The following is a 24,540-nucleotide window of genomic DNA, read 5'->3' on the forward strand; positions in this document are numbered from 1 at the left end:
TCATATCTGCGGTCTCTAGTCTTTGGTTAAGTGTTTTACTTCTGACCCAGCTCTCAGATCCAAAAGTTAAAATTGGTTTGAACACAGTCTTGTATACAGCTAATTTAGTGTCCTGACTAATTTCTTTCTTATTCCATATGAATTTATTCAATTGACTTCCCACGATACCAGCTTTGCTGATTCTGTTGTCTATTTCTATATTTAGTTTACCATCTTCAGTAAAAATTGTGCCTAAGTAGCTGAAATGTTTTACTTGTTCCACAGGTTCTCCATTCACAACACAGTTGACATTTTCAATGATTCTGCCTATTTTCATTGTCTTTGTCTTTTTATTGCTGACCTTCATACCATATCTATTACAACAGCTATTCAATTTAGTCAGAGAATCTTGCAGACTTGTAACGGATTTATTTAGAAGTATAACATCGTCTGCATAAAGCAAAGAGCTGACATTAACATTTCCAATTCTGATATCAGGTTTAATACCACATTCCTTCATAATGTGATCCATATAGATAATGAATAACAGAGGGGATAATGTACATCCTTGTCTCACACCAGATTTAACATTAAACCATCTTCCTGTACTTCCTTCAATTCTAACTGCTGACTCACAACTCAAATAAAGACTAAGTATTGCTTGATATAATGCCCCATTGACACCATATAACTGCAGCGTATTGAATAGCTTCTCTCTTGGCAACTTGTCATATGCCTTTTCCAAATCGACAAAACTTAAATACAGATCTTTGTTATATTCCCATGCTTTCTCGACTATTTGTCGTAAAGTGAAGATCTGATCCTGACAGCCTCTATTTGGCCTGAATCCAGCTTGTTCTTCACCAAGCTTTTCTTCCACAATTCTTCTCAACCGTTTCTCAAGTATACTTGCATAGATCTTGCCAGGAACACTCAGTAGGGAAATACCTCTGTAATTCTCACATTCAGTTTTATTTCCCTTTTTATATATGGGTACTATGAGAGCTCTACTCCAATCATCGGGAATTCGTCCCTCTGTCCAGGCTTTCTGAACTATGCAGTGCAGCCACTGTAAGACTCTTATACCACCATACTTCAGCATTTCTGGTCGAATATCATCTACTCCTGCTGCCTTTCCACATTTCAAGCCTTTGATGGCTTTTTCTACTTCAAGTATGGATATGTATTCCTGACTGCATGCCTGGTCAGTGTTTTTTATCACTGTGCTGTCATCACTGCTTGTTTCATTTAGCAGTTTTTCAAAGTAATTACTCCATACTTCAAGGATATCTTTTTCGCCTGTTTTCATTTCACCTTTATCATCTCTAATTCCTTTTACAGCACTCTTTCCTCCATTCCTAAGCTTCTTCAACAACCTCCAGAATATTTTGCCACCTTCTTGATATTTATTTTCTATATTCTTGCCAAAGACCTCCCATGACTTTTGTTTAGCTAGTTTTACACACTGTTTAGCTTTCTTACATTTGTCTCTGTATTCTGTAAGAGTAAAAGCTGACTTATTTGCCAGGAACTTTTGATATGCTTTCTTCTTTTCCTTCACTGCCTCTTTAACTTCCTGTGTCCACCAGGGAGTTCTGATTTTTTTATCTTTGCACACAACCTCACCACATGCCTCTCTGGCAGAATCAATCAATGTTTCCTTCAGAGTTTGCCACTGAATCTCCAAGGTTTGATTCCTGTTCTCAAACTCTTTCATTTTCTTTTCAATAATATTTCTGTATTTTAGTCTACAGTTTACATCTGAGAGCTGCTCAACTTTTATTCGCTTTAAAACTTTCTTACATGTTATTCTTTTCAGTATGAAATTCAATTTTATCCTGCTCAAGACTAAATAGTGATCACTTCCAATTTCAAATCCTCTGTACACTCTGGTGTCCTGCACCAGGGAGAAAACATCACTATCAACAATAACATAGTCAATGAGACTTTTCTTATTCCTAGCCTCTTCTCTCCATGTGAATTTGTGCACATTTTTATGTTGGAACATGGTGTTAGTAATAACCAGTCCATGTCCTGAGCAGAAATCCAACAGATATTTGCCATTATTATTAGCTTTGCTCTTTTCTCCAAATTTTCCCAAAATATTTTTGTATGTCTCACAATCATTTCCTACTCTACTATTTAGATCCCCAACAAGGACCAACTTTTCCTTTTTCATTGTGTCAGTTGCTTTTTCTAAAGCCTCAAAAAATTCCTCCACTTCTACCTTAGTAGAACCTTCTGTGGGACCATAGGCACAAATAAGTCTCATTGTCCAGTTCCCCATTCTCATATTTGCGCACATTACTCTACTTGAGACTGACTGCCATTCAAGAAGATTAGCCTCGTATTTTGTGTTGAACACTATGGCTACTCCTTCTTTTCCTTGATTGTTATTGCCTGAATATAACATTTTGTATTTATTGCTCAGAAAGATCTCACCAGTTTTGGTCTTTTTTGTTTCAGTCACCCCTATTATGTCGATCTGGTACTTATCTAATTCCTCAGCTAGCTCCATTTCTTTGCCATTCAGGCTTCTTACGTTGATAGTACCGATCTTTAACTCTGGCGATGTTGAGTTGGGGTTTGTTTTCAGATTTGTTCCAGTAGCTGACTTTTCGCTGTTCGCCCTGGTTCCCTGGCGAAAACAACGGGGGCCTTGTTTAAAGGGCGACGCCCCAGCCGGCATGAAATTTTGTCATGTTGTACCATCATTTTTTATTTTGGTTTAACCAATAAGAATACAATTTGGTCGGCTAAATCCCAAATTGCCAGCCCATCCTCGTTCGTTCAGTATCAAAGTAGATACCCAACAGGGTGCACCACGAGAAGGTGAGGATTGGACATTAGGTCAGAAGCCCTGGTCGGTTCTCCGCATTCCTTTAAAGGCTATGTGGAGGTCTCCTCTCAGTTATACAGCTTTGACCCTTAAGTTTTATCACCTTTCTTATATTTTTTATATAAAATGACTTTTTCCAGTATTCCAACATTGAGGCTCTTCCTTTTTTTAAACATTGTATACAATTCTGTCAGTATTACAGGCAAGAGATTTTCTTAATTTTTTAACATTTTTGATATTCCATCAAGTCCAGATGACTTTCCATTTTTCCTTTTTTAAAGTGCAATTTTTACTAATTTTTACTTAATCTTTTATTGTATGTTCATTATAATTTTCAATATCTCTATTGTTGTTCTGTATTTCTTTGTCCTTATTTGTACATAATTCTCGATAAAATTTACATACAGAATTTCTAACATTTCATACATTTTTTTTTTCTATACGTAATCAGCATTCCATTTTCATCCTTTACAGATGTTATAAAATTACCTGAATTATCAAGTTTTGTTTCCTATATACTGGTTACTTTCTTTTGTTATTGAGTCTACTATTTTTGTTCTTATAATTTTTGTATTTAACTATATCGTCTCTTATCTTTTTCCTTATTGTATTACAAATTCCAGTACTTTTATTTTTTATTGCATCTAGCCTTCATATTTCTTCTTTCTATTAAGTCTTTTGCCTTTTTTTCCTTTTCTGTTCTTTTTGAATTTTGAGACAAATTTTTTGCATTCTCTATTACGATACGCAGCTGAAATTTTCAATATTCAATATTGGGTATGGATATTTAAACAATTATCACTCATGTTTATTATTTAAAGGTAGGAAGAAATGTCAAGGGATAATAATTAACTTTTATTATCCAATATTTTGCAGTGGTCTTCAAGACATTTTTTGGGTAGGCACAAGGATATGCATGCAGCACAAAAATAGGAATTGCTATCTTTGCCTTACTGCTGTTGTGCCTGTGTGCACATGAATATTTTTCATCCTGCCTATTAAAATATTCTGGTGATCAAAGAAAAATATCACTAATATCAATAAAAGTTATTTCATAACTACCCTGATATATTTGTTTCTGCTTTTAAACAAAAAAGGAATGCTTTTCAATTGCAATCTCCCACTTTCTCAGTACATTATGCTTCAGCATATACAAATTCTTTCATCCATCAAAATCATTTCAACATAAACGACGAATAGCTCCCAAAACTTCGGCACAAATCAAAGATATTAGCCTTACAAAAACCAAATAAGTCAACTGATGACCCTAATAACTACTGCCCTATAGCATTATTCTGTGCTCCTTAGAAACTTTTTGAAAGGATTATCCTCTCTAGGATTTTTCCAAAAATAGAAGCCACCTTACCCAGTGAACAGCTGAGTTTAGACCGGGCAGAAGTTGCTGCGACCAGGTCCTAGTTCTCACAATCCATATAGAAGATGGTTACCAAAAAGGTTTTAAAAGCAGGGACTGCCTTCATAGACCTAATATCAGCTTATGACACCATATGGAAGAAAGGTTTATTCATAAAGCAGCCAAAATAATTAACTGCCAAAAAAAAAAAAAAAAAAACTCTAAAATTACTAGAACAAATGCTCCCCAATAGGAAAAAGCAAAACATTTACCCTGAAGGACGGATTACCACAAGGATCTGTCCTCACCCCAGCTTTATTCAACCTATACACAAGCGACATCCCTCCAACAGCTAGTTGAAAGTTTATCTATGATGATGACATGACTATTGCTACCAAGAGAACCTTATAAGGCCTTCAAGGAAACACCGACGAAAGATCTGAGCTCACTACAAAATTACTTTGTAAGATGGGGATTATCTATTAATCCCAGCAAAACTGTTATTTCTGCTTTCCACAGAAAAATAAACTTTTACAACAGGACTCTAATTCATGCAAGTAATACTTATTACCTTGGTGTCACACGACTGTAGTCTAATGTACCAAAAACATTTGGAAAAAACTAAGTTAAAGATATTTCCAGAAACAACATCATAAACAAGCTGACAGGCACAACTTGGATTGTAATGCCTCGACTCTTAGAACAGCCTGGTCTCTAGTCTTCTCTGTTGGGTAGCTTTAGATCTACTCCTCTCCATTCTTTCTCACATCACTCCTTCATGCTTCAGAAGAGAAAAAGCTACTATCAAAGAAATAAAGAATATCAGAAATAACATGTACCTTCCTATACATCAAGATATCTCTCCATCTCCAGCTCAATGCCCTACCTCTAGATCTCCCAATGGCTAGTTAGTTAGTTTTTGTATGATGATACAACGGTCATGCATCCCTTTTACGGGAAGGTACGGCACCATCTCAATTCCCCCCAAATTTTATCAGGGCTCGGGACCGGCATAGCTGATGAATCAGGCCTATGGCTGGGTCAGTATTATTGACTGTAATCTGTGTGTGTTCAAGGGCCAGTTTGCCTGCTTGTGGGATGAAAAACTCCAGATAAACTGGCAGAAAAACCCCTGCTATATGGCTAGTGGAAGTACTAGATGATAGTCCCCAGGACTGGTGGAGAAGCCCTTGAAATGAATTACAAACAAGTCCAACTATCAAACCTCTGGGATTCAATCTATCTTCATACCTCTGGAGCCAACTAAACAGATTTAGGACAGGACAAGGCTACTGTACAGGTTCACTTATTACAACTGTTGGGAATTTCACAATCACCCTGTTGCGTGTGTGATGCAGACTATTCATTATATCACTGATGACTCCCCAGACACTCCTTCCCTGGAGGACTAAGGAATGTGCATTTACTCCCAGATAGTGCCAATTGGTTAACTGAACTCTCAAACTGTATATAGTTTCACTCATTAATTTCTTGCATTTTTCCCCATATGCTAAACAAATAAATAAATTTCAACATATTCTTCTCAAACTTGTTAGTATACCTACTGTTCAGATGACGATGCAAAGAATCTTTATTAGGGGCTTTCCCAGAAACTTAAGTACTTCTTCCAGTAATAGAAGAATGGTAGCATTATTATCTGACACTTCTATGGAATCCCAGGACTCCAGCTGTTTGCGTTACTATTTACAACAATTCAGTCATACCTTTTCCAGTATTGAAAAATTTATCACCTTTCAAATTCAATCATCTCCATTAATAAAATCCCACTTTCACACTCATCTTCCCCACTAACAGAAACATAGTAATCTACCATTTATCCAACTATGCTGGGAAGACAATTTGCTGTTCGGATAATTGCAGGAGCAGATAACTAAAGTACAATTACATGGTGTTCAATAGTTGGTAGGTCAGCTGAATGAAAAGTTATTGTTTTGAAGGTCATATAAACAGCAGATAACTAATTATTTGAACAGTCTCCCGACTTGTCATCGCAGTTCTCCGACAGAGAACTGCCATGACAAGCCACCACCTTTTCCTCTCTTATGAATCAAATTGTTCTCATCAAAACACAAAGCAGTCATTTATTGTTTATCTAAGTTGTCCTACTTCTCACTTGAAATTCTTTGTGCAACTTTTCCACTTCTTTTGTGACATAATATCATATTTCACACCTTTTCCCCTTCTCGTCCTTCATTCATTCTCATCTTTTCCATATTACCAACTCTCATGGTTTGTTACTGTACTGCTTTCCTGTGCTAGGATTGAAAACTGATACTATCAATGCTTCAAATGGAGTTTTACACATAGGACAGATGATGTTTATATTAGGGTTCTCTCTATTGACTTATTATGGAGGCTCTTTCAATTCTATTAAACAATTATTTCCAAAGCAATGGAGAAAATCCATTAGCAGTCTACTTCTATGCTAACTAGAAACTCTCAATTCATGAGCAATCAAGAGTTGAGTTTTCAAACAAATGTTTCATAGAGATGCCAAGAGCATCTCTGTGAAGCATTTGGCATAGATCTGCCAACAAATGCCATCTCCATGGCATTTGTTGGCAGATCAACAGGATCATATACAGAAGAACTGTTCCAAATACAAATCTAGAATTAATCATTGTGAAAAGAAGAAAATCTGCCTACTTAAGATCTAATGAGAAGCCATAAATATAACATTCTCCATATAATACTAGAAGGTAAAATTAATGGAAAGAGAAAACCTGGAAGAAGGAAAATATCATGGCTAGATAATATAAAAAACTGGACCTAAAACTGAACACAGAGCTCTTAATCAAAGTCGCTAAAGACAGAAGTAAATTTGCAAAGGTGGTTGCTGAACTCTGTTAGGAAATAGCATTTAACCCCCCAACCGGCCACGACGTCTATAGACGTCGAGATAAATCTGAATACGAAGCTCTAAAACCCATTGAATAACATGGATAAGAAGTGCAATTTGGTGTCATTATTTTATCCGCATTGGCAGGTAGGGAGGTTAAAGAAGAAAGCATTTGTTTGGGTCTGGCACAAATCTGACAAATTCCACATGACTTTCTAAGATAAATAATGTTTTAATTTGTATAGCCTTCCCCCCCCCCACTCTTTGCAGTTAGTAGGTAGTTTTGCTACATTACTTACAAACCAAGTCAACTTTTTCACTGTAATCCCCCTCCCCCAGAAAGATATAAAGATTCTTACTTTGATATAAAGATTTCCAGATCCTGATAGTCTATCAACAGGATCATACAGGAGAACTGCTCCAAATACAAATTTTTAATAATAGTTGCAGGGTCCATCATGAACTGATTCCACATGTGTAAAGAATGGAAGAAAGGATAACAGGATCACACTAGAATTGTGAAAACTTACCTAATGCATCAGAAGGTACTGTCGTTTCACAATTTACAACAGGCTGACCAGTATGTAGGGTTAGGGTATTAATTCCCTGAGTGATTCCACCAGCATTAAGTTGTACCTAAAAGCAAGAAAAAGGATTTTATTTTTTTACTATATCAAGCATAATGCAAAAATCATAGCAAAGTTTTTCAAATCTGTTTTCTAAGCTTTATAGACCAAACACAGAACTTTTTCAAGCCACTTCAAGCCTCAAGTATGTGGGACAGAGGTCTCACAGAGGCTATGCAAATACTGCTACAAATAGTATGAGTAATCTGCAGCAATCATCTGGCATTAGCTCACTGCTGCAAAATGCATTTCTTGTAGCTCTTTTTTCTCTTTTTCATAAAGAACATCAAGAAACTGTAATGTGCAAAATGTTTTTATGCAATAAATATTATTCGTTATATAAATCAACAGAATTTCAGCATTTTTCTTCATTTAAGATTGGAAATAAATGCTGCACATAGTTCTCAAATGCTTATTTAAAATAACTTTATCTCTTATTACTTTTTATGGTATACACCACTTATTCTATTGATAGATAGTGATATGATAAAGCTATAATGTTCACAAATAACTCCTCTAGCACTTCTTTTTGTTTCCCCAAAGGAAACAAAGTAGGCAGAACTGTTATTCCTAACTAGCTTTTGGAAATCAACAACCAATGGTTTGAAGATTTCACAAGATGCATTGAATGCTGCAATGCTAGGCTAAGTGTTAAATGCATCCATTCTTTAACTAGAATGCAGAGGCTTGAATCCCAAAGGCAGGCATGGATATTTGTGACTGACTTCAGGTAGAAGTGAATTTCAACCACCAGGTGTGAGACCTCTGTCCCACATACTGGAGGTTTGAAAAAGTTCTGTGTTTGGTCTATAAAGCTTAGTTTCTAGATTATGTAATTATGTTTGTGGAAAAAAGAAGTGATATGGATAACATCATATCACCTAATGAACACAATCATAGAAACGATTAACAAAGAACTGAATGCTGTTTAACTGCAAACAACCAAAACAAGCTGACCCAAATGGGTATAAAGATAATATTTGAATAGCCCATTATCTAACTTCTGTAAGAAAACTTTTTTGATATTACTTAAGCTCACATAAGAATGTAAACCTATATTATCATCATCATCATCAAGTCTTTCCATGCCTACTAGTACATAAGGCTGCAATGCTGGTTTTCTATCTGCCCCTATCCCTCACAGCTGCTGTTGCTTCTGCCCAACTCGCCCATCTTGCCTCCTTCATTTCGGATTCCATCATTCTTCTCCATGTTAATTTTGGGCGACCTCTAGAACATCTCCCTTCTGGAGCCCAACTCAGTGCTACTTGGGAAATTCTTAGGCGAAGCTCTTCATCTACTGACTTGGAGAAGGTTTTCTTTAAAAGTTCCTTGTCACTGATTTTATTTGGCCAGAAGATTTTGAAATTCTTCTTAAACATTTGTTTTGGAAAATGTCCAATTTATTACTTTGTGCCTTGGTAAGTTTCCAAGTTTCAGAGCCATATAGTAGTACTGCTCGCACAGTAGATTTATAGATATTAATTTTCACTTTAACTGTAATATTTGATGCTTTCCATAATTTATTTAATGACCTGAAACAATTTTGTGCTTTAGCAATTCTTTGTAAAACGTCTTCGCTGATGCTGCCTTGTATATTTATTACTGATCCAAGGTATGCAAAAGTATCGACATCTTCAATTGTTTAATTTTTTAACTTAATTTCTTTATTTGATTTTTCATTTATTCGCATGACCTTGGTTTTCTTCTTGTTTATATGAAGACCCACAGTTTCTGCATAGCGAGCAAAGTCATCAGTTTTTAGCTGTAGGTCACTTTACTTGAAGGACAGGAGCACTATGTCATCAGCAAAATCAAGGTCTTCCAGTGTGGATGTCAAGTCCCAACATATTCCTCTCTTTTGATGATTGAGTGTTTCATAATCCAATCAATTAAAATTATAAATAATAGACCAGATAGAATACAACCCTGCCTAACTCTAGTTTCAATGATAAAGAAGTCTGCAAGTTTTCCATCTACTTCCATGCAAGACTTGTTGCCATTATACATATTCTTAATAATGTTGAGAAATTTATTAGGTATTCCATATTCTTCTAATATTTTCCAAAGTTTCTCTCTATCTACTGAGTCAAATGCTTTACTAAAATCGATGAAGTTTAGGTAAAGTGGAGCTTGAAATTCTATACATTGTTCGATTATATTTCTAAGAGTGAATATTTGTTGAATGGTTCTGAAACCAGTTCGGAAACCTATATTATGCTATATAAATATTAAATCATAATGTCATATTTTGATAACTGAATGTTGTTCTTCACATTATCATATTGCTATCCTCCCTATTATGCATAGCATTATACATATCCGAAAGGGGTGTGTACTTTGCATTATGGGATACACTAAGGCAAGTGATATGAAGTCATTAGTTTCTATATACAAGTAGCTCAGACATGAATATATTTCACGCACAAAACATTGTTTTGCTTCATTGGGAAAAGGATTAAAACCAAGTATATAATTTCTTGGCATCTTTAACGAAAGAACTTTATAGTTGTCCAAGAAAGAAAGAAAGAAAATTTATTTCTTTAATTATTTTCTTGCATAATATTTGCATATTTTATGTGTCCAATATGTTCCATTTCCCCATATAATTCTTGAGTTTTGAAAAGCTTTTCTCAAATCCACCTTGTTGTATGCTTTTTCCAGATCTACAAGACTCAAGTTGTCATATTCCCATGATTTTTCAACAATTTATCATAAAGTGAAAAAAAGTGATCTGAACCTGGCTTGTTCTTTTCCAAGTTTCACAAATTTTCTCAACCTCCTTTCAAGTATGTTTACATAAACCTCACCTAAAACAGTAGAGAAATTCCTCTATAATTCTCACATTCAACTTTATCCCCCCCCCTTTTTTTTAAATAGATGGGAACTATGAGAGCTCTACTCCAATCATCTGGAATTTGATACACTGAATTATCTGCAACCCTATTATACCTTAATTTAAGCATTTCTGGTCAAATATCTGTGGAAAAGATGCAAAGAAGAATTACAAAGATTATATTAAAGAGGCCATGAAAAGGATGAGGAATGGAAAATCGGTGAGCCCCGACAGAATTCCAGTGGAGGCATGGAAGGCACTGGGGGAAGAGGGAATTGACCTGCTGTGGGACCTGTTCATGAAAGTTTGCCAACAGGAAAATATACCCGAGGAATGGAGGGAGAGTACTCTTGTCCCCATCTACAAGGGTAAAGGGGATGCACAAGACTGTAAAAATTACAGAGGAATAAAGTTGATGCCCCACACAATGAAGATCCTAAAAAGGATTCTTGATGGAAGATTAAGGAAGGAGGTGGAGATTGCAAAGGAACAATTTGGATTCATGACTGGTTTCTATCTTTGGGTTACGACAGATGATGGAAAAATATCGAGAGAAACAAAGGGAGCTACATCTGGTATTTATTGATCTGGAGAAAGCATACGATAGAGTGCCAAGGCAAGAAGTCTGGAGGTGTCTGAGGGAGAAGAAGGTGCCGGAGAAATATGTCCGGTTGGTGCGGGAAATGTACAGAAATGTGAAGACAAGTGTTCGGACCTGTTTGGGACAGACAAAGTTTTCAAGTAACAGTTGGCTTGCATCAAGGGTCAGCATTAAGTCAGTTTCTGTTTAATATAGTGATGGAGACAGAGTAGGTGAGAGAAGATGCGCCTTGGACAATGTTGTATGCAGATGACATCTTGTTGTGTGTAGATTCAAGAGAAGAAGCAGGAACTAAGCTGGAAAGATGGAGAAAAGTACTGGAAGAGAGAGATGAGACTGAGCAGAAGTAAGACAGAGTATATGTGTTGCGCAGTCGGCAGCGGCCAGGAGACAGATCTGGAGCTGGAAGGAAATGTCATCAGGAAGGTGAGAGACTTTAGATACTTAGGTTCAACAGTGGAAGAAGATGGAGGAGGTGAGAAGGAAGTGGGATGCAGGATACAAGCAGGTTGGAGGAACTGGAGGGAGATGGCTGGAGTGTTATGCGATAAAAGGGTGCCGATCAATCTGAAAGGCAAAATTTATAGGACAGTAGTGAGGCCAGCTATGACATATGCTATAGAAACTGTAGCCCTGAGGAAAAATAACATCAGCAGGATGGAAGTAGCAGAGATGAGAATGCTTAGGTGGATGTGTGGTGTGACCAGAAAGGATCGTCTGAGAAATGACTATGTCAGGGGAAAAGTGAAAGTTACGAACTTAGGAGCAAAAATACAGGAGGCAAGGTTGAGATGGTTTGGTCATGTGATGAGGAGGGAGGACGAATATGTGGGAAGAAAGGTCATGCAGATGGATGTGCAAGGAAGGCGGAAGCGTGGGCGGCCAAAGAAGAGATGGAGGGAGCTGGTAGAAGAGGACTTGAAGATGAAGAACTTGGATGTGGTGACAGCCCAAGACAGGAAGGTGTGGAGGAGACTCATTACAAACAGTGACCCCACTTAAGTGGGAGAAGCTGCAGAAGAAGAAGATATCAAGATTATGAGTATGCGGATTACAGACTCTGTTTAACAGGAGAAAGAGGAACGATATGAAGCTCTTCTTTCTCTTTCTATAAGCTTCTGAATGGGTGTTATAGGTTACAGCAGATACTTACCATTATTATTAGCTTTACCCTTTTCTCCAAATTTTCCCAAAATGTTAATATATATCACCATATGATGAAAATTTTTGTTATATGGATATGGAAGATGGGGAGAGAACATGGGGACACCCATGGAAGTTAAGTTTGTTTGCAGTCAAGAAAGGAGTAAGAGCTAGGTCATAAAGTTTCTGTCATAAAGCAGTGATTGAGTAGAATGTTTGCCTTTAGAGATAGTGAGTGCATCTAGGGTGAATGAATTTAAGGGAAAGTATGACATCTGGTTTGAGTGATGTATAGCCTCTCTTGATGAGTCCTTGACTCCCTGAAGGTCTCAGATAATAATATCATCTATTCAAGCTGCCTTTCCACATTTCAAGTGGAAAGAAAAGTGGAAAGAGCATATATTTCAAGTGGAAAGAGCATATATATATATATATATATATATATATATATATGCTCTTGTTTTTTTTTATTCTTGAAAATTTTCTCCTACTGTTCTGTCACTGCATGTTTCATTTAAGTCTTTCAAAGTAATTACTCCAGACATCTAGAATATCCTAATCTTCAGTTTACATATCACTTTTATTCTTTAATTCCTTTTACAGTGCTCTTTTCCTCTATTTCTAAACTTTTTCAATAGCCTCCAGAACATTTTGTCACCTGTCTGATATTTACTTTCTATATTCTTACCAGTCTTCCTGTGAATTGTTTAGCTACTTTTATATATAGCTTAGCTCTTTTACATTTTCCACTGTATTCTTTTAGGATCTGCTTACTTATTCGCTAGAACTTTTGGTATGCTATCATCTTGTCCTGGACTGCTTTTTTAATGTCATGTCACCATAGTTTTTTATTTTTAAATCCTTGCATACAACTTCACAACATACCTTCCTAAGTGAAGCAATCACTGTTTTTTTTTGGGAGTTTGCCACTGGGAAAACAAGGACCAAATCTTGGAGTTTCTTTTCCTTCAATAATGTTTATAGTTGAGTCTACAGTTTACCTGTAAAAGCTGTTCAATTCTTTTTTAAAACTTTCTTACATACTGTTCTTTTCAATGTGATATTTATTTATTTTTTATCCTACTTAGCACTAAGTATGGTTACCAGTTTCAAATCTGCTGTACACTCTTGTATCCTGAACCAGCATGAAGCTATCATTATTAATAATGACATAAGCAATGAGTCTTCTCTTCACATGAACGTGCACTTCTTTATGCTGGTGTCAGTAATGACTAGTCCATATCCTGAGTAGAAATCCAGCAGATACTTACCATTATTATTAGCTTTACCCCTTTTCTCCAAATTTTCCCAAAATGTTACTATATACAGGGTGTTCGGGATAAATTTGACATATTTATAATTAATTATATTTTTCCGTAAGTTACATGTATTAACACACACTTCTCTTCATTTAAAAGTTTGGACCCTTCTTCATTCATATACAAGATGTCAGAAAGGATGGATAGCTGGAACCCACCTGAATCATGGAAGAGAATAACTTGTATCATGATGATTCGTGCCCGCCATCAAAATAAGGATATTACGACTGCTGCCCAATGCTCCCTGAATACAGTAAAAACAATCAGGCATGAACTAGAGACTTGCAATGGTGACTACGAGGATGTAGCAAGAAGAAAGATCCCTAGCAGACGGTCTGATTGCGTTCGTACAGCAGAATTCCTCGCAAATCTGCAGGAACAGGTGTTGAAGAACCCTGGCATTGGAATTCGGGCTTTGTTCGTGGAGTTGCTAACAGTAGTCAAGCCCTGGATAACAAGGGTAGCCAATGGTAGGCCGTATGTATGGCAGCAGGATTCGGCCCCTTGCCACACCTCTGGGAAAAGTCAAAAATGGTTGTCTGAAAATTTCTACGACTTCACCAGTCCAAATGTTTGGCCTCCAAACTCCCCAGACCTTAACCCCATGGATTATTTTGTATGGGGCGCATTTGAAAAAGACACCAATTGCACTTCCAGTAATACAAAAGCCCAGTTAATGGATAAAATTAAAACAGTTTTTGCGGCCCTTCCCAGGGAGACTGTAGCATCAGCTTGTTCGAGGTTCCGAAGCAGAATTGAAGCTGTGATCGATGCTAATGGTGGTTATTTTGACTAAATCTTGTTGATAGTATTGTAATTAACTCTGCCTGTAATGTTTTTTTGTCAATTCATTAAATTTAATAGATATAAAGATTTTCTTTTTCCTTACGAAACTGTCAAATTTATCCCGAACACCCTGTATATCACGTTTTCCATTTGCTTTATATCAGCTGCCTGCTCTAATGACACAAAAAATTCCTCCACTTCTTCCTTAGAAGAGCCTTCCGTGAGACCATAGGCACAAAAAAGTTTCATTGTCCACTTCTCCATTTTGAAGTTTGTACACATAATCTTGCCTTTCAATCAAGAAGTTTATCTTCATGTTTGGTGTTGAATGCTATTGTCATTCCTTCCCTTCAATGATTGTTATTGCCCAAATATAGCATCCTATGCTTATTATTTAGTAAGATCTCACCTGTTTTGGTCTTCTTTGTCTCAGTAATGTTAATTATTTCCACATGATACTTTTTCCAGTTCTTCTGCAAGTTCGATTTCCTTTCATTAATAATCCTTATATCATCATCAATGTACATTCAGGGAGGGTTCAGGATAATTATAACAGTACTACTTGAAAAAGTTACACCATTTACTAACTTCCAATTAACAATTTTCTTCCAAATTAATCTATTATCTGTCAATACTCGAATATTATAAGATCTTATATTTCTGTCTTTTAAGGTGCTTTTTCCTCTAGCAATCAATCTACAACTTGGTCTTCCTCTGAATCTTTTTTCCTGCCTACCTGGAAAAGAACACTTGTTTTGCTAATCTTTTCTCTCCCATTCTGTTAGTGACCATACCACCTGAGATTAGCTCTACTACACATTCCTGAATGCTAACAATGGCAAGCTCTTTCCTAACATCCTCATTTTTAATGTTATACTGCCATTAAAAACATCTGTTCACTCCACTAATCTTTCTCAGAACTCTCATATCAGAGGTCTCTAAGTCTTTGATCAAGTGTTTTAAACCCAGCTCTTAAATCCATAAGTTAAAACTGGTTTGAAAACACTGTCTTGTATAAGGCTAATTTAGTGTTTCGACTATTTCCTTTCTTATTCCATATAAATTTATTCAGCTAACTTCCTACCATACCAGCTTTACTAATTCTCTTGTCTATTTCCATATTTAATTTACCACCTTCACTAAAAATTGTGCCTAAATAGCTGAAATGTTTTCAATGTTCATACATATTTTCATTGTGATGGATTTATTCAGAAGTATAACATCATTTACATAAAGTAAATTGCTAAGATTAACATCAGCAATTTTGATATCAGATTTAATACCACTTTCCTTCATAATGTGATCCATATGGATAATGAATAACAGAGGGGTTAATGTACATCCTTGTCTCACACCAGATTTAACATCAAACCATCTTCCTGTACTTCCTTCAATTCTAACTGCTGACTTACAATTCAAATAAAGACTAAGTATTGCTTGATATAATGCCCCATTTACACCATATAACTGTAGCATTTTGAAGACCTTTCCTCTTGACACCTTGTCCTATGCCCTTTCCAGATCAACAAAACTTACAAATCCTTGTTATATTCCCAAGATTTCTGAACTGTCTTAAAGAGAAAATCTGACCATGGCAACATGAATTCAGCTTGTTCTTCACCAAGCTTCCCTTCCATAATTTTTCTTAGCCATGTCTCGAGTATAATTACATAAAGCTTATCAGGAACACTCAGTAGAGAAATACCTCTGTAATTCTCACATTAAGTTTTATTTCAATTTTATAGATGGGCATTATTGAGAGCTCTGCTCTAATCATCTGGAATTTGACCCTCTGACCAGTCCTTGTGAATTATGCAATGCACCCACTATAAAACTTTTATTATACCTCCACATTTGAGCATTTCTGGCCAAGTTTCACCTACTCCAGCTGCCTTTCCACTTTTCAGGTTTGTGATGACTTTTTCTAATTCAATTATGGATATGTATTTCTGTTGGGAGTTTTCTACCACCATGCTGACACTGCTTGTTTCATTTAGCAGTCTTTCAAAGTAATTACTCTGAACATCTAGAATATCATTATCTTTAGTTTTAATGTCACCTTTATCATCTCTGATTCCTTTTACAGTATTTTTTCCTCCTTTTCTAAGCTTTTTGAATAGCCTCCAGAATATTTTGCCACCTTCTGATATTTATTTTTCTATGTTATTACCAAAGTCTTCCACTGACTTTTGTTTTAGTTTTACACAGTGCTTTGCTTTCGACATTTTTCTCTGTATTCTCTACTTACTTGCCAAGAGCTTTTAATATACTTTCTTCTTTCTCTTCACTGCCTCTTTAACTGCTTGAGTCCACCATGGAGTTCATCTTTATAGACAATCTCACCACATGCCTCTGTGGCTGAATCAATGTTTTCTTCAGGATTTGCCAATGAACCCCAAGGGATAGTTCTTGTTTTCAAATTCTTTCATTTTTTTCTTCAATGATGTTTGTGTATTTGAGTCTATAGTTCACCTCTGAAAGCTGCTCAACCTTGATTTGTTTTGAAACTTTCTTAGACACTTTTCTTTTCAATATGAAATTCAATTTAATCTTGCTCATTACTAAATATAATCGCTTCATATTTCAAATCCTCTGTATACTCTTGTCCTGAACCAGTGGGAAAACATTGTTATCAACTATAACATAGTCAGTGAGACTTTATTTCTTGCATCTTCTTTCCATGTGAATATGTGCACATTTTCATGCTGGAACATGGTGTTAGTCATAACTAATCTATTTCCTGAACAGAAAGCAAAGCAAGCATTTGACATTATTATTAGCTTTATGCTTTTCTCCAAATTTTCACAAAACATTTCTATATTTCTGGTAATCATTTCCTACTCTCTGCTGCTTAGATCTCCAGCAAGAACCAATTTTTCCTTTTTTATTCAGCTAGCTGCTTTTTCTAATGCCTGCAAAAATTCCTCCATTTCTTCCTTGGTAGAACCTTCTGTGGGACCATAAACACAAATAAGTCTTATTGTCCAGTTCCCCATGCTGATATTTACCTACATCACTCTACTTGATATTGCCTGCTATTCAAGATATTGATGGTTCATATCTGTAAGCTCTTCTGACATTGCATTTCTTTTTCTAGTTGATGAGTTAGAGTTTGTTCTAGTAGCTGACTTTTCACTGTTCACTCCATGGAAAACAGCAAGGTCCTTGTTTAACCGGGAGATGTCCCAACCGTTCGACCTTCGCTAGATACGACTCTGGTGGGGTGTACTCCATTAATCCACCACCCTCCCCCAAGGCACAGTATTTGTTGGAAACCTTTCTCGGAATGTCTAGCGATGAACTTCTCATTGGGTCGAGTTGGTGGTTCAAGAGTATGAAACTATGACAAATGTATTACTATGCGAGATATGAAAATAATAAGATCCTTCTATAGGAGTAGGTGAGCTCATAGCTCTTAGATGTAAGATAGAAAGTAAGATAGCTGTAAGCTAGCATCTAAGTTAGATTAGAAAAAGGATCAATATCATTTAATTGGGGAAAGAACAGGAAATATACAGAAAAGGTGCAAATTTAGTGCCTCGCACATTGAAAGGCAGTGCTAGCTGGAGTTGCTTTTGTGCTACGGTGTGATTGCTCTGGCGATGAAGGCACTAGAATGGAAGCATCAGGGCATGCGTTGAGATTATGCGACAGCTGCTTCCTATGCCGCATCATTGGTGACGTGCAGGCACCAAATCGTCTGCAGATGACCTAGGTACTGGTCTGGGTGTCGTGCTTAGAAGAGCAGCCATCATACTGTGATCTATTGAGACATTTAATAAAGAGTGCAATTTGGTTGGCTAAGTCCCAAATTTCAGCCCATCCTCCTCCATTTGCTACCCAGTAGGTACTACAACAGGGCACATCATGTGAAGGCGAGAATTGGACATTTGGTCAGAAGCCTCAGTCGACTCTCCACATTCCTTAAAGGCAATGTGAAGGTCTCCTCCCAGTTATTTGGTTTTGATCCTTAAGTGATCCCTATTGTGCATTGTAGTATATATAGCATATTCATAGAAGTAACTAGGTATGTAACTATATTGTTTTTTGTCTCTCTAAATACTTCTGTTTTTTTTTTAATTTATTTATTGAATTATTGAGAATTAAAAAGGAGCTGAATTTAACTAATCACTAATATAGTGAGTAATGGTTGTAATGAAATTTTCTTGTCCTGTGGTGCATTTTTTTTTTAATAGAGCTAGAACTTAATTTTGATGACCCCCCCCCCCCCCCCAGTGTAGAGATAATTTTACACTTTTCTTTTTTGTATCAACCAAATCATATTTTATGGTTAATAAAATAAGGTGATTTCACTGTTTGGTGCAATCAACTCTAAGAGATAAATTATTTTCAGTAAATTATGGAGACTACAACCATGTTAGAAATAATTACTTCAACTTCCTGACATTTTCATCTTCAGAGAAAAAATTCATATGAATACTTTTATTATAGCAAAATTGGGAGTTATTCAACACTTTAACATAAGTGTTTGTTATATTAAAGCTAAGATCCTAGATTACTACAGTCGTAATTATAATTAACTCTTAGACCAAAAAGTTATATGGGTAGAATGTGATATCCATATTCTTGGGATTTTTAGAATGCCATTATTGTAGAGATTAGGGTGATAAGAATTGCATAGGTCTCTTTAAATTTGTGCTTATACCATGTTGTGGTATAAGCACAAAGTGTGATGTTTCTATGTAAAGTATTCAGGTCATGATCAGCAAGGCCAGATTTACCATAGTTATTAAATTTAATGTACCATTTATGTTCCTTTTTCAGATAGGAACTGTGCATCCTGTTTCACCTATATAGGGCAAATTATAGGATATTCCAGTGTGGGGCAGTGGATCTTTGGATAAGTTCTTTAATTTTGCAGGAGGTTTAAAAGTGGCATGAAGGTTGTGTATTTCCATAGTATTCTGTTTATTTTATCTGATATCTCCTTTTATGTATGGAATGGCTAAAGTTTTATTGTAATCTAGTTTATTTTTGTTTCTAAGTAGTCTTGTGAAGAATTTTGTTGTTGATAGTATTTTTGCTGTAGCCATTTTTCAGGAAGATATTGTAGATAACTTTTAATTCATGTTTAAGTGCTTGCTCACTAGAGCAAATCTTTAAAGCCTTGTTTTTTAGTGTGTTAATGACATCTAGTTTTTGTGTTGGGTGGTGATAAGAGTTTATGTGTATATATTGGCCAGGCTTACTTATGTGTAAGCTTAATTATGGGAAAAACAGTGAAGGAAAGAAGACATCTGACAATGTATCAAGAAAAGGAAGTGTGTTCTGACTTGCAATTTCAATTGTATGTATTTATGTTATCTGTTTAAGTTGTTGGGGAAGGTGTTTAATGTTTGGTGGCCACAGGACCAGATAATGAAAACATTGTGAACATATCTAAGCTAGACTTTAGGTTTAAAAGGAAAGGAATCTAGAGCACATTGCTCAAAAGCTTCCATATAAAAGTTAGCAATTGTGTGTGTGGGGGGGGATAACGGTGGGCCATGGCTATGCCTTCTTTTAGCAGGTAAAAAGTATTTTGTAACACAAAATAGCCAGAATGCAGTACATGAGCAAAGAGTGTTCCCACTCATGATATTGAGTGGGAATTTATCCTCTAAAAGAAGAACTGTGTGGAGCATTTATGAAAAGGGCAAAGATGTCAAAACTCAAGTGTGATGCTCTTAATTTTTGTTTACAAAGTGTTGTAAAGGATATAGAAAGGGGAGTTCCCTGAATGTTGATGCTAGTTTCTTGGTTAGATGACAACAGGGACTGATAATACCATAAACTATCAGCCAAAGTGGTATGTTCTGCTTGTGAATCTTGGACAAACCATAGATTCTCAGGAAACAAATATAGTGTGGATGTAGTTTTTTTAAACTGTATCTGTGGGCCAGGATGCGATTGATTTAAGTAATTTCTTCTATTTTCTTTTTAATCTGATTAGATGGCTTATATATCACAAGTTGATATGTGCTGTTGTCTGAGACTAACTGATTCATTTTTTTCTAGGTAAGTTGTTTGGTTTAAAATAACTGTGGCAGTGCCTTTATCAGTTCTAGTAATTGTGATGTCCTGACTTGTTTTTAAAGATTTCACAGCTACCAGTTCAGTTTCTGTCAGGTTACTAGTTATTGCTTTAGTTGGCCGAGTAGTTAACATATCTGCAATTCAGCCAAAAGGCTGCAGGTTCGAATCCTGTCATGGGCATGGATGTTTGTGATTGTCTTTCACCTTCATACAGTCATTAATACAAGTGTATAACCACTCTCCAAGATGAATGGGTTACCATGGGAGAAGTAGACCCAACCCTCCCACAATGGGAAGGGCCTTTACCCAACAGTGGAGAATATAAAGGCTGAGAAAAAAGTTAGAGGTTTCTAATTGTATTTTATCAGCTATTTGGGAGAAATCTTGGTATATAAATATTCAATATGGTATATAAAATCTGATTTATTAACAGTCCTGGGACAGCAAAGTTTAAGCCTTTACTAAGTAGTGAGAGTTCATCACTGTTCATTGAAGGCAGTTGGTTGCTCCTCACCGGCTTGTGGTTGGCTAGGTTAGGTTAGGTTAGAAAAAAATAACTTTTCAAAGTTATTTTTTTCTAAGCTTAATTTTTTTTTTTTTTGACTGTTTGAAGGAGAATGTCAAGACTATTAAATGAAATTACATGACTTAAATAATTCAGCTTTTTGAAAATGGATTTCCATTTTGGCAAAGATGATGCACAAACTGAGTTGCAGAAAAGTATTATTTTGCTACACTACATATTTTGGCACAATGTTACTTTCAAATAAACCTTGTTTATGAGAGCAGATCCAATAATATTTATTAACTAGAGTAATGTTGGTTTAAATTTCTATATATATTAGTTAGAAATTTTGCATTCCTTCATAGCTTAAAAAATCCTTTGTAGAAATAATTAAAAATTAAAAGGAAATGAAAATGAAAAGAAAATATTAATGAATGATTTTTTTTTGAATGACAGAATGCCATTTTTGATAGAGCTTGCTTGTCTCAAGCATTTTTATTTTTCTGTAAAAAATTAACTAACAATGGAACTTTAAATAATGAATGTCTTCAATGTTTTAAACAGTCATGCACAAAGAACAATAGCAATGACTATCACACCTCTGCTATGACTAATGCCTCAAATTCTAGGACATAAAAAACAGAACAAAAGGGAGTTCTAAGTGAAGCCATTTTTCTTTTTAATTCTTTTTAAAAACCACTTACTGGAGAAAAACCATCATGTGGTGGTGGTGGAGGAGGCATAGCAGGTATCTGTACAGTTGGCTGAAGACTTACAGATGTATTTCCACCAGTTGGGACAACTTTGACTTTAGGAGGAATGCGAGTTGGTATTCTATGCAGATAACCATAACCAATTCCACATCCCAAACTGTGAAAGAATAACATAATTATAAAAGTTAATCATACAGTCATTACAATTATTACATACAATCACTAACTGAAGTACTCATAGTTTAAAATCTTTTTTTAAGCTAAATCATGATAAATCTTTTTTAAGGATAGCAATTAAAAACCTATTTGTCTTAATTAATGTTATAGAAACCATCCATTTCTAAATCAGGTAATCATGGCCTATCACTGATCTAATAGCACACTGTAAGAAGTAAGGTTTTAAGTGTCTCGCACTAACAACTACCCAGGAATAACACAAATGTATAAGACAGTGTACATTATAGCCATCATGAACGTTGGTACGATTGCACCAACAGGTATAACGATTAAAATGAAATATATATTGATCTTTAACTGACCATGATTATAAACATCTAATACCAAAAAGTTTTGCCGACGGGGCTGTTTTTAAACCAAAATTCAGCTCTTGGTACCAAGATTATTCATTTGGAGAAACCATCCATTTCTGAATCAGGTAATCATGGCCTATCACTGATCTAATAGCACACAGTAAGAAGTAAGGCTTTAAGTGTCACACTAACAACTACAAAAATCGTAACATATGGATAATTTTCAATTTCATAAAAGAAAATAAGAATTTTCTTTACTCTATAAACAATAATTTCTAAAAGTTGCTGCACCAAATTGTACATTTATTACTGAGGAAGCCTAATTTCATGAAGTAAATTTTTATATTTTAGGTATACCTATGCTGAACCACAGAGATATTTCAAAATGCAAGGAGCATGATTACAGAGAAAAATCTAACTCTCTGCACAAAACTTATTTTTGCTCATTATATGCAGTGTACTTGCCAATACAAAGAATCATATTGAAGAGAATAGAGAGGTAACTGTAATGGAGGTTGATCTAACAGTGGATAGTTGTATAAAACTAGCAAAATGTTATAATGCATCCTATACATTTTAACAGCTCAAATATTCATCATCACTTTCTGGTAGGGGATTGTAACATATGTCTAAAAAAAAAAAAAAAAAAAACTTATATTTCATTAGTTTTTCTCCAAACTGGACCTATTCTGTTGATCTTTGACTGGCCACAGTGTGGGAACAAAACTTCTATGAGAAAGTGATTGTAGGAATCTGTGAGATTCCTTAAAATCTTTACTTACACATTCTTGATTAATAATTTCAAATTCTTTTACCTTAATTTTAATATAGATCTGATATTTATACCGTATATTCACTCTCTTAATTTTGGAAAGAACTCTCAATATCTGTAGTTTTCAGTTTTTGAATGACTTGTTTCTAATGCAACTCTTAAATAAAATAAATCTATTAATGCCTTAATTCTTCGTAGGAAATAAATAGGTGGTAGTACCTTTAGAGATAACTTTTGTAAAATTAGTGGGTAGTGTCTACCCTTAACTGTTAAAAATAGCCGACTTCATGGCTACCAACAATTTCCAAAGCACGAGACAAGAGGCTGTAAGACAACTGCCACCATCTCATATTTTTGTTTGAAATCATACAATTACTGTTGATTTTTTTCTGAGTTGTGGGTTAAAAACCCAAGTTTCTGGGAGAAAAACCTTACCACCTGTGCTAAGATTAGTCAACTTGGAAACCGGTTGAAAAAAAAAAAAAAGTTAATCTAATTGGTGATAAGAAATGAGCCTATAATAGTCTTTCTTCTGATAGTCAAGTATTATGGAACTAGAAATGTGGCACAAACTCTTAGATCAATACGTTAAAACTGGGTTGTATATCTTATAAAACCAGCTTATAGTTTAGACTGATTACTAAAATATGTCACGCTTATTCTTTTATCATTTCCATATTTGCCATCTACTAAAAATTCTGACCAAGTGACTAAAATGCACCCTATTTCACAGTTTTATCTTTTTATTATAAAGTTTCTCACCAAATCTGTTAGAGAAATTTTTTTTATTTCTTTTAAATTATATTTTTGCATAGTGTGAGTCAACCAGGGTGGTTGTCTCATACTATGCAATGAAATTCCTCTCCCACTTAAAAGCCCCAAACATTCATCCCGATGGCAGGATTAAAATATGCATCTTCCATGATGGAGAGCAGATAATACTATTTCCAGAATTCTAAAGAAATATGATTTAGTAAGAGGGTGGTATGAAAAGTTCTCGGTCTTGGCCATAGATGGTGACACTATCGGCGACCCCCCCTCCCCCAGGTTGGTACATGTCATAAGCATCCATGTGAAATTGCAGGTCTTTCTATCAAGTAGATTGTTTTATACAGCTGTCTGAAGCAAAAGTGTTGTCTGTGTCCCTTGAAATGGATAAAATTGAGTATCGTGCGGTTATAAAAATTCTTTGTAAAAGAAGCTTTGGCAAAAGAAATTCATTTAAAGTTCATAAAAGTTTATGGATACTCTTCTTTGTTTTTGACAATTAAGAAATGGGCTGCCGAGTTTAAACGTGGCAGTACCACCCTTGAAGATGATCCACATAAAGGATGTCCAAAATGTGTGTAACAACATCAGAAATCATTGATCAAGTGCACGATATGGTATTGGATGACCAGCAGTCAAAGTGTATGAAATTGCTGAGACTATAGGCATTTCAAAAGAATGTGTAGGATATATTTTGCACGAAGAAATGCAAATGAAAAAGCTTTGTGCAAGATGCACTTGCTCACAGCAGATCAAAAACGCACTCACATGAAAATCTCTGAAAAGTGCTTGGAGTGTTTTAACAGGAATAAAACTGATTTTGTGCTTCGATTTATTACTATGGATGAGACCTGGATTCACCATTACACACAA

The 24,540-nt window shown here is 35.5% G+C and overlaps 1 protein-coding gene across 3 annotated transcripts in view; it reads right to left on the bottom strand.

The window, feature by feature from the left end:
- The window catches only part of Grasp65 (Golgi reassembly-stacking protein 2), a 134,725-nt gene that overhangs the window by 47,308 nt on the left and 62,877 nt on the right, over positions 1 to 24,540 (bottom strand). For all 3 annotated transcript variants that reach the window (XM_090404976.1, XM_090404965.1, XM_090404985.1), the window contains exons 6-7: positions 21,589 to 21,754; positions 7,563 to 7,668 (exon numbers count right to left, since the gene is read on the bottom strand). In XM_090404976.1, coding sequence (XP_090261102.1) covers positions 7,563 to 7,668; positions 21,589 to 21,754 — 272 coding nt within the window. The remainder of the gene's footprint in view (positions 1 to 7,562; positions 7,669 to 21,588; positions 21,755 to 24,540) is intronic.

Source organism: Typopeltis vanoorti, chromosome 2 (assembly GCF_054136105.1).
Source record: "Typopeltis vanoorti isolate ZY-2024b chromosome 2, IOZ_Tvanoo_1.0, whole genome shotgun sequence".
In the NCBI taxonomy this organism is placed as follows: domain Eukaryota; kingdom Metazoa; phylum Arthropoda; class Arachnida; order Uropygi; family Thelyphonidae; genus Typopeltis; species Typopeltis vanoorti.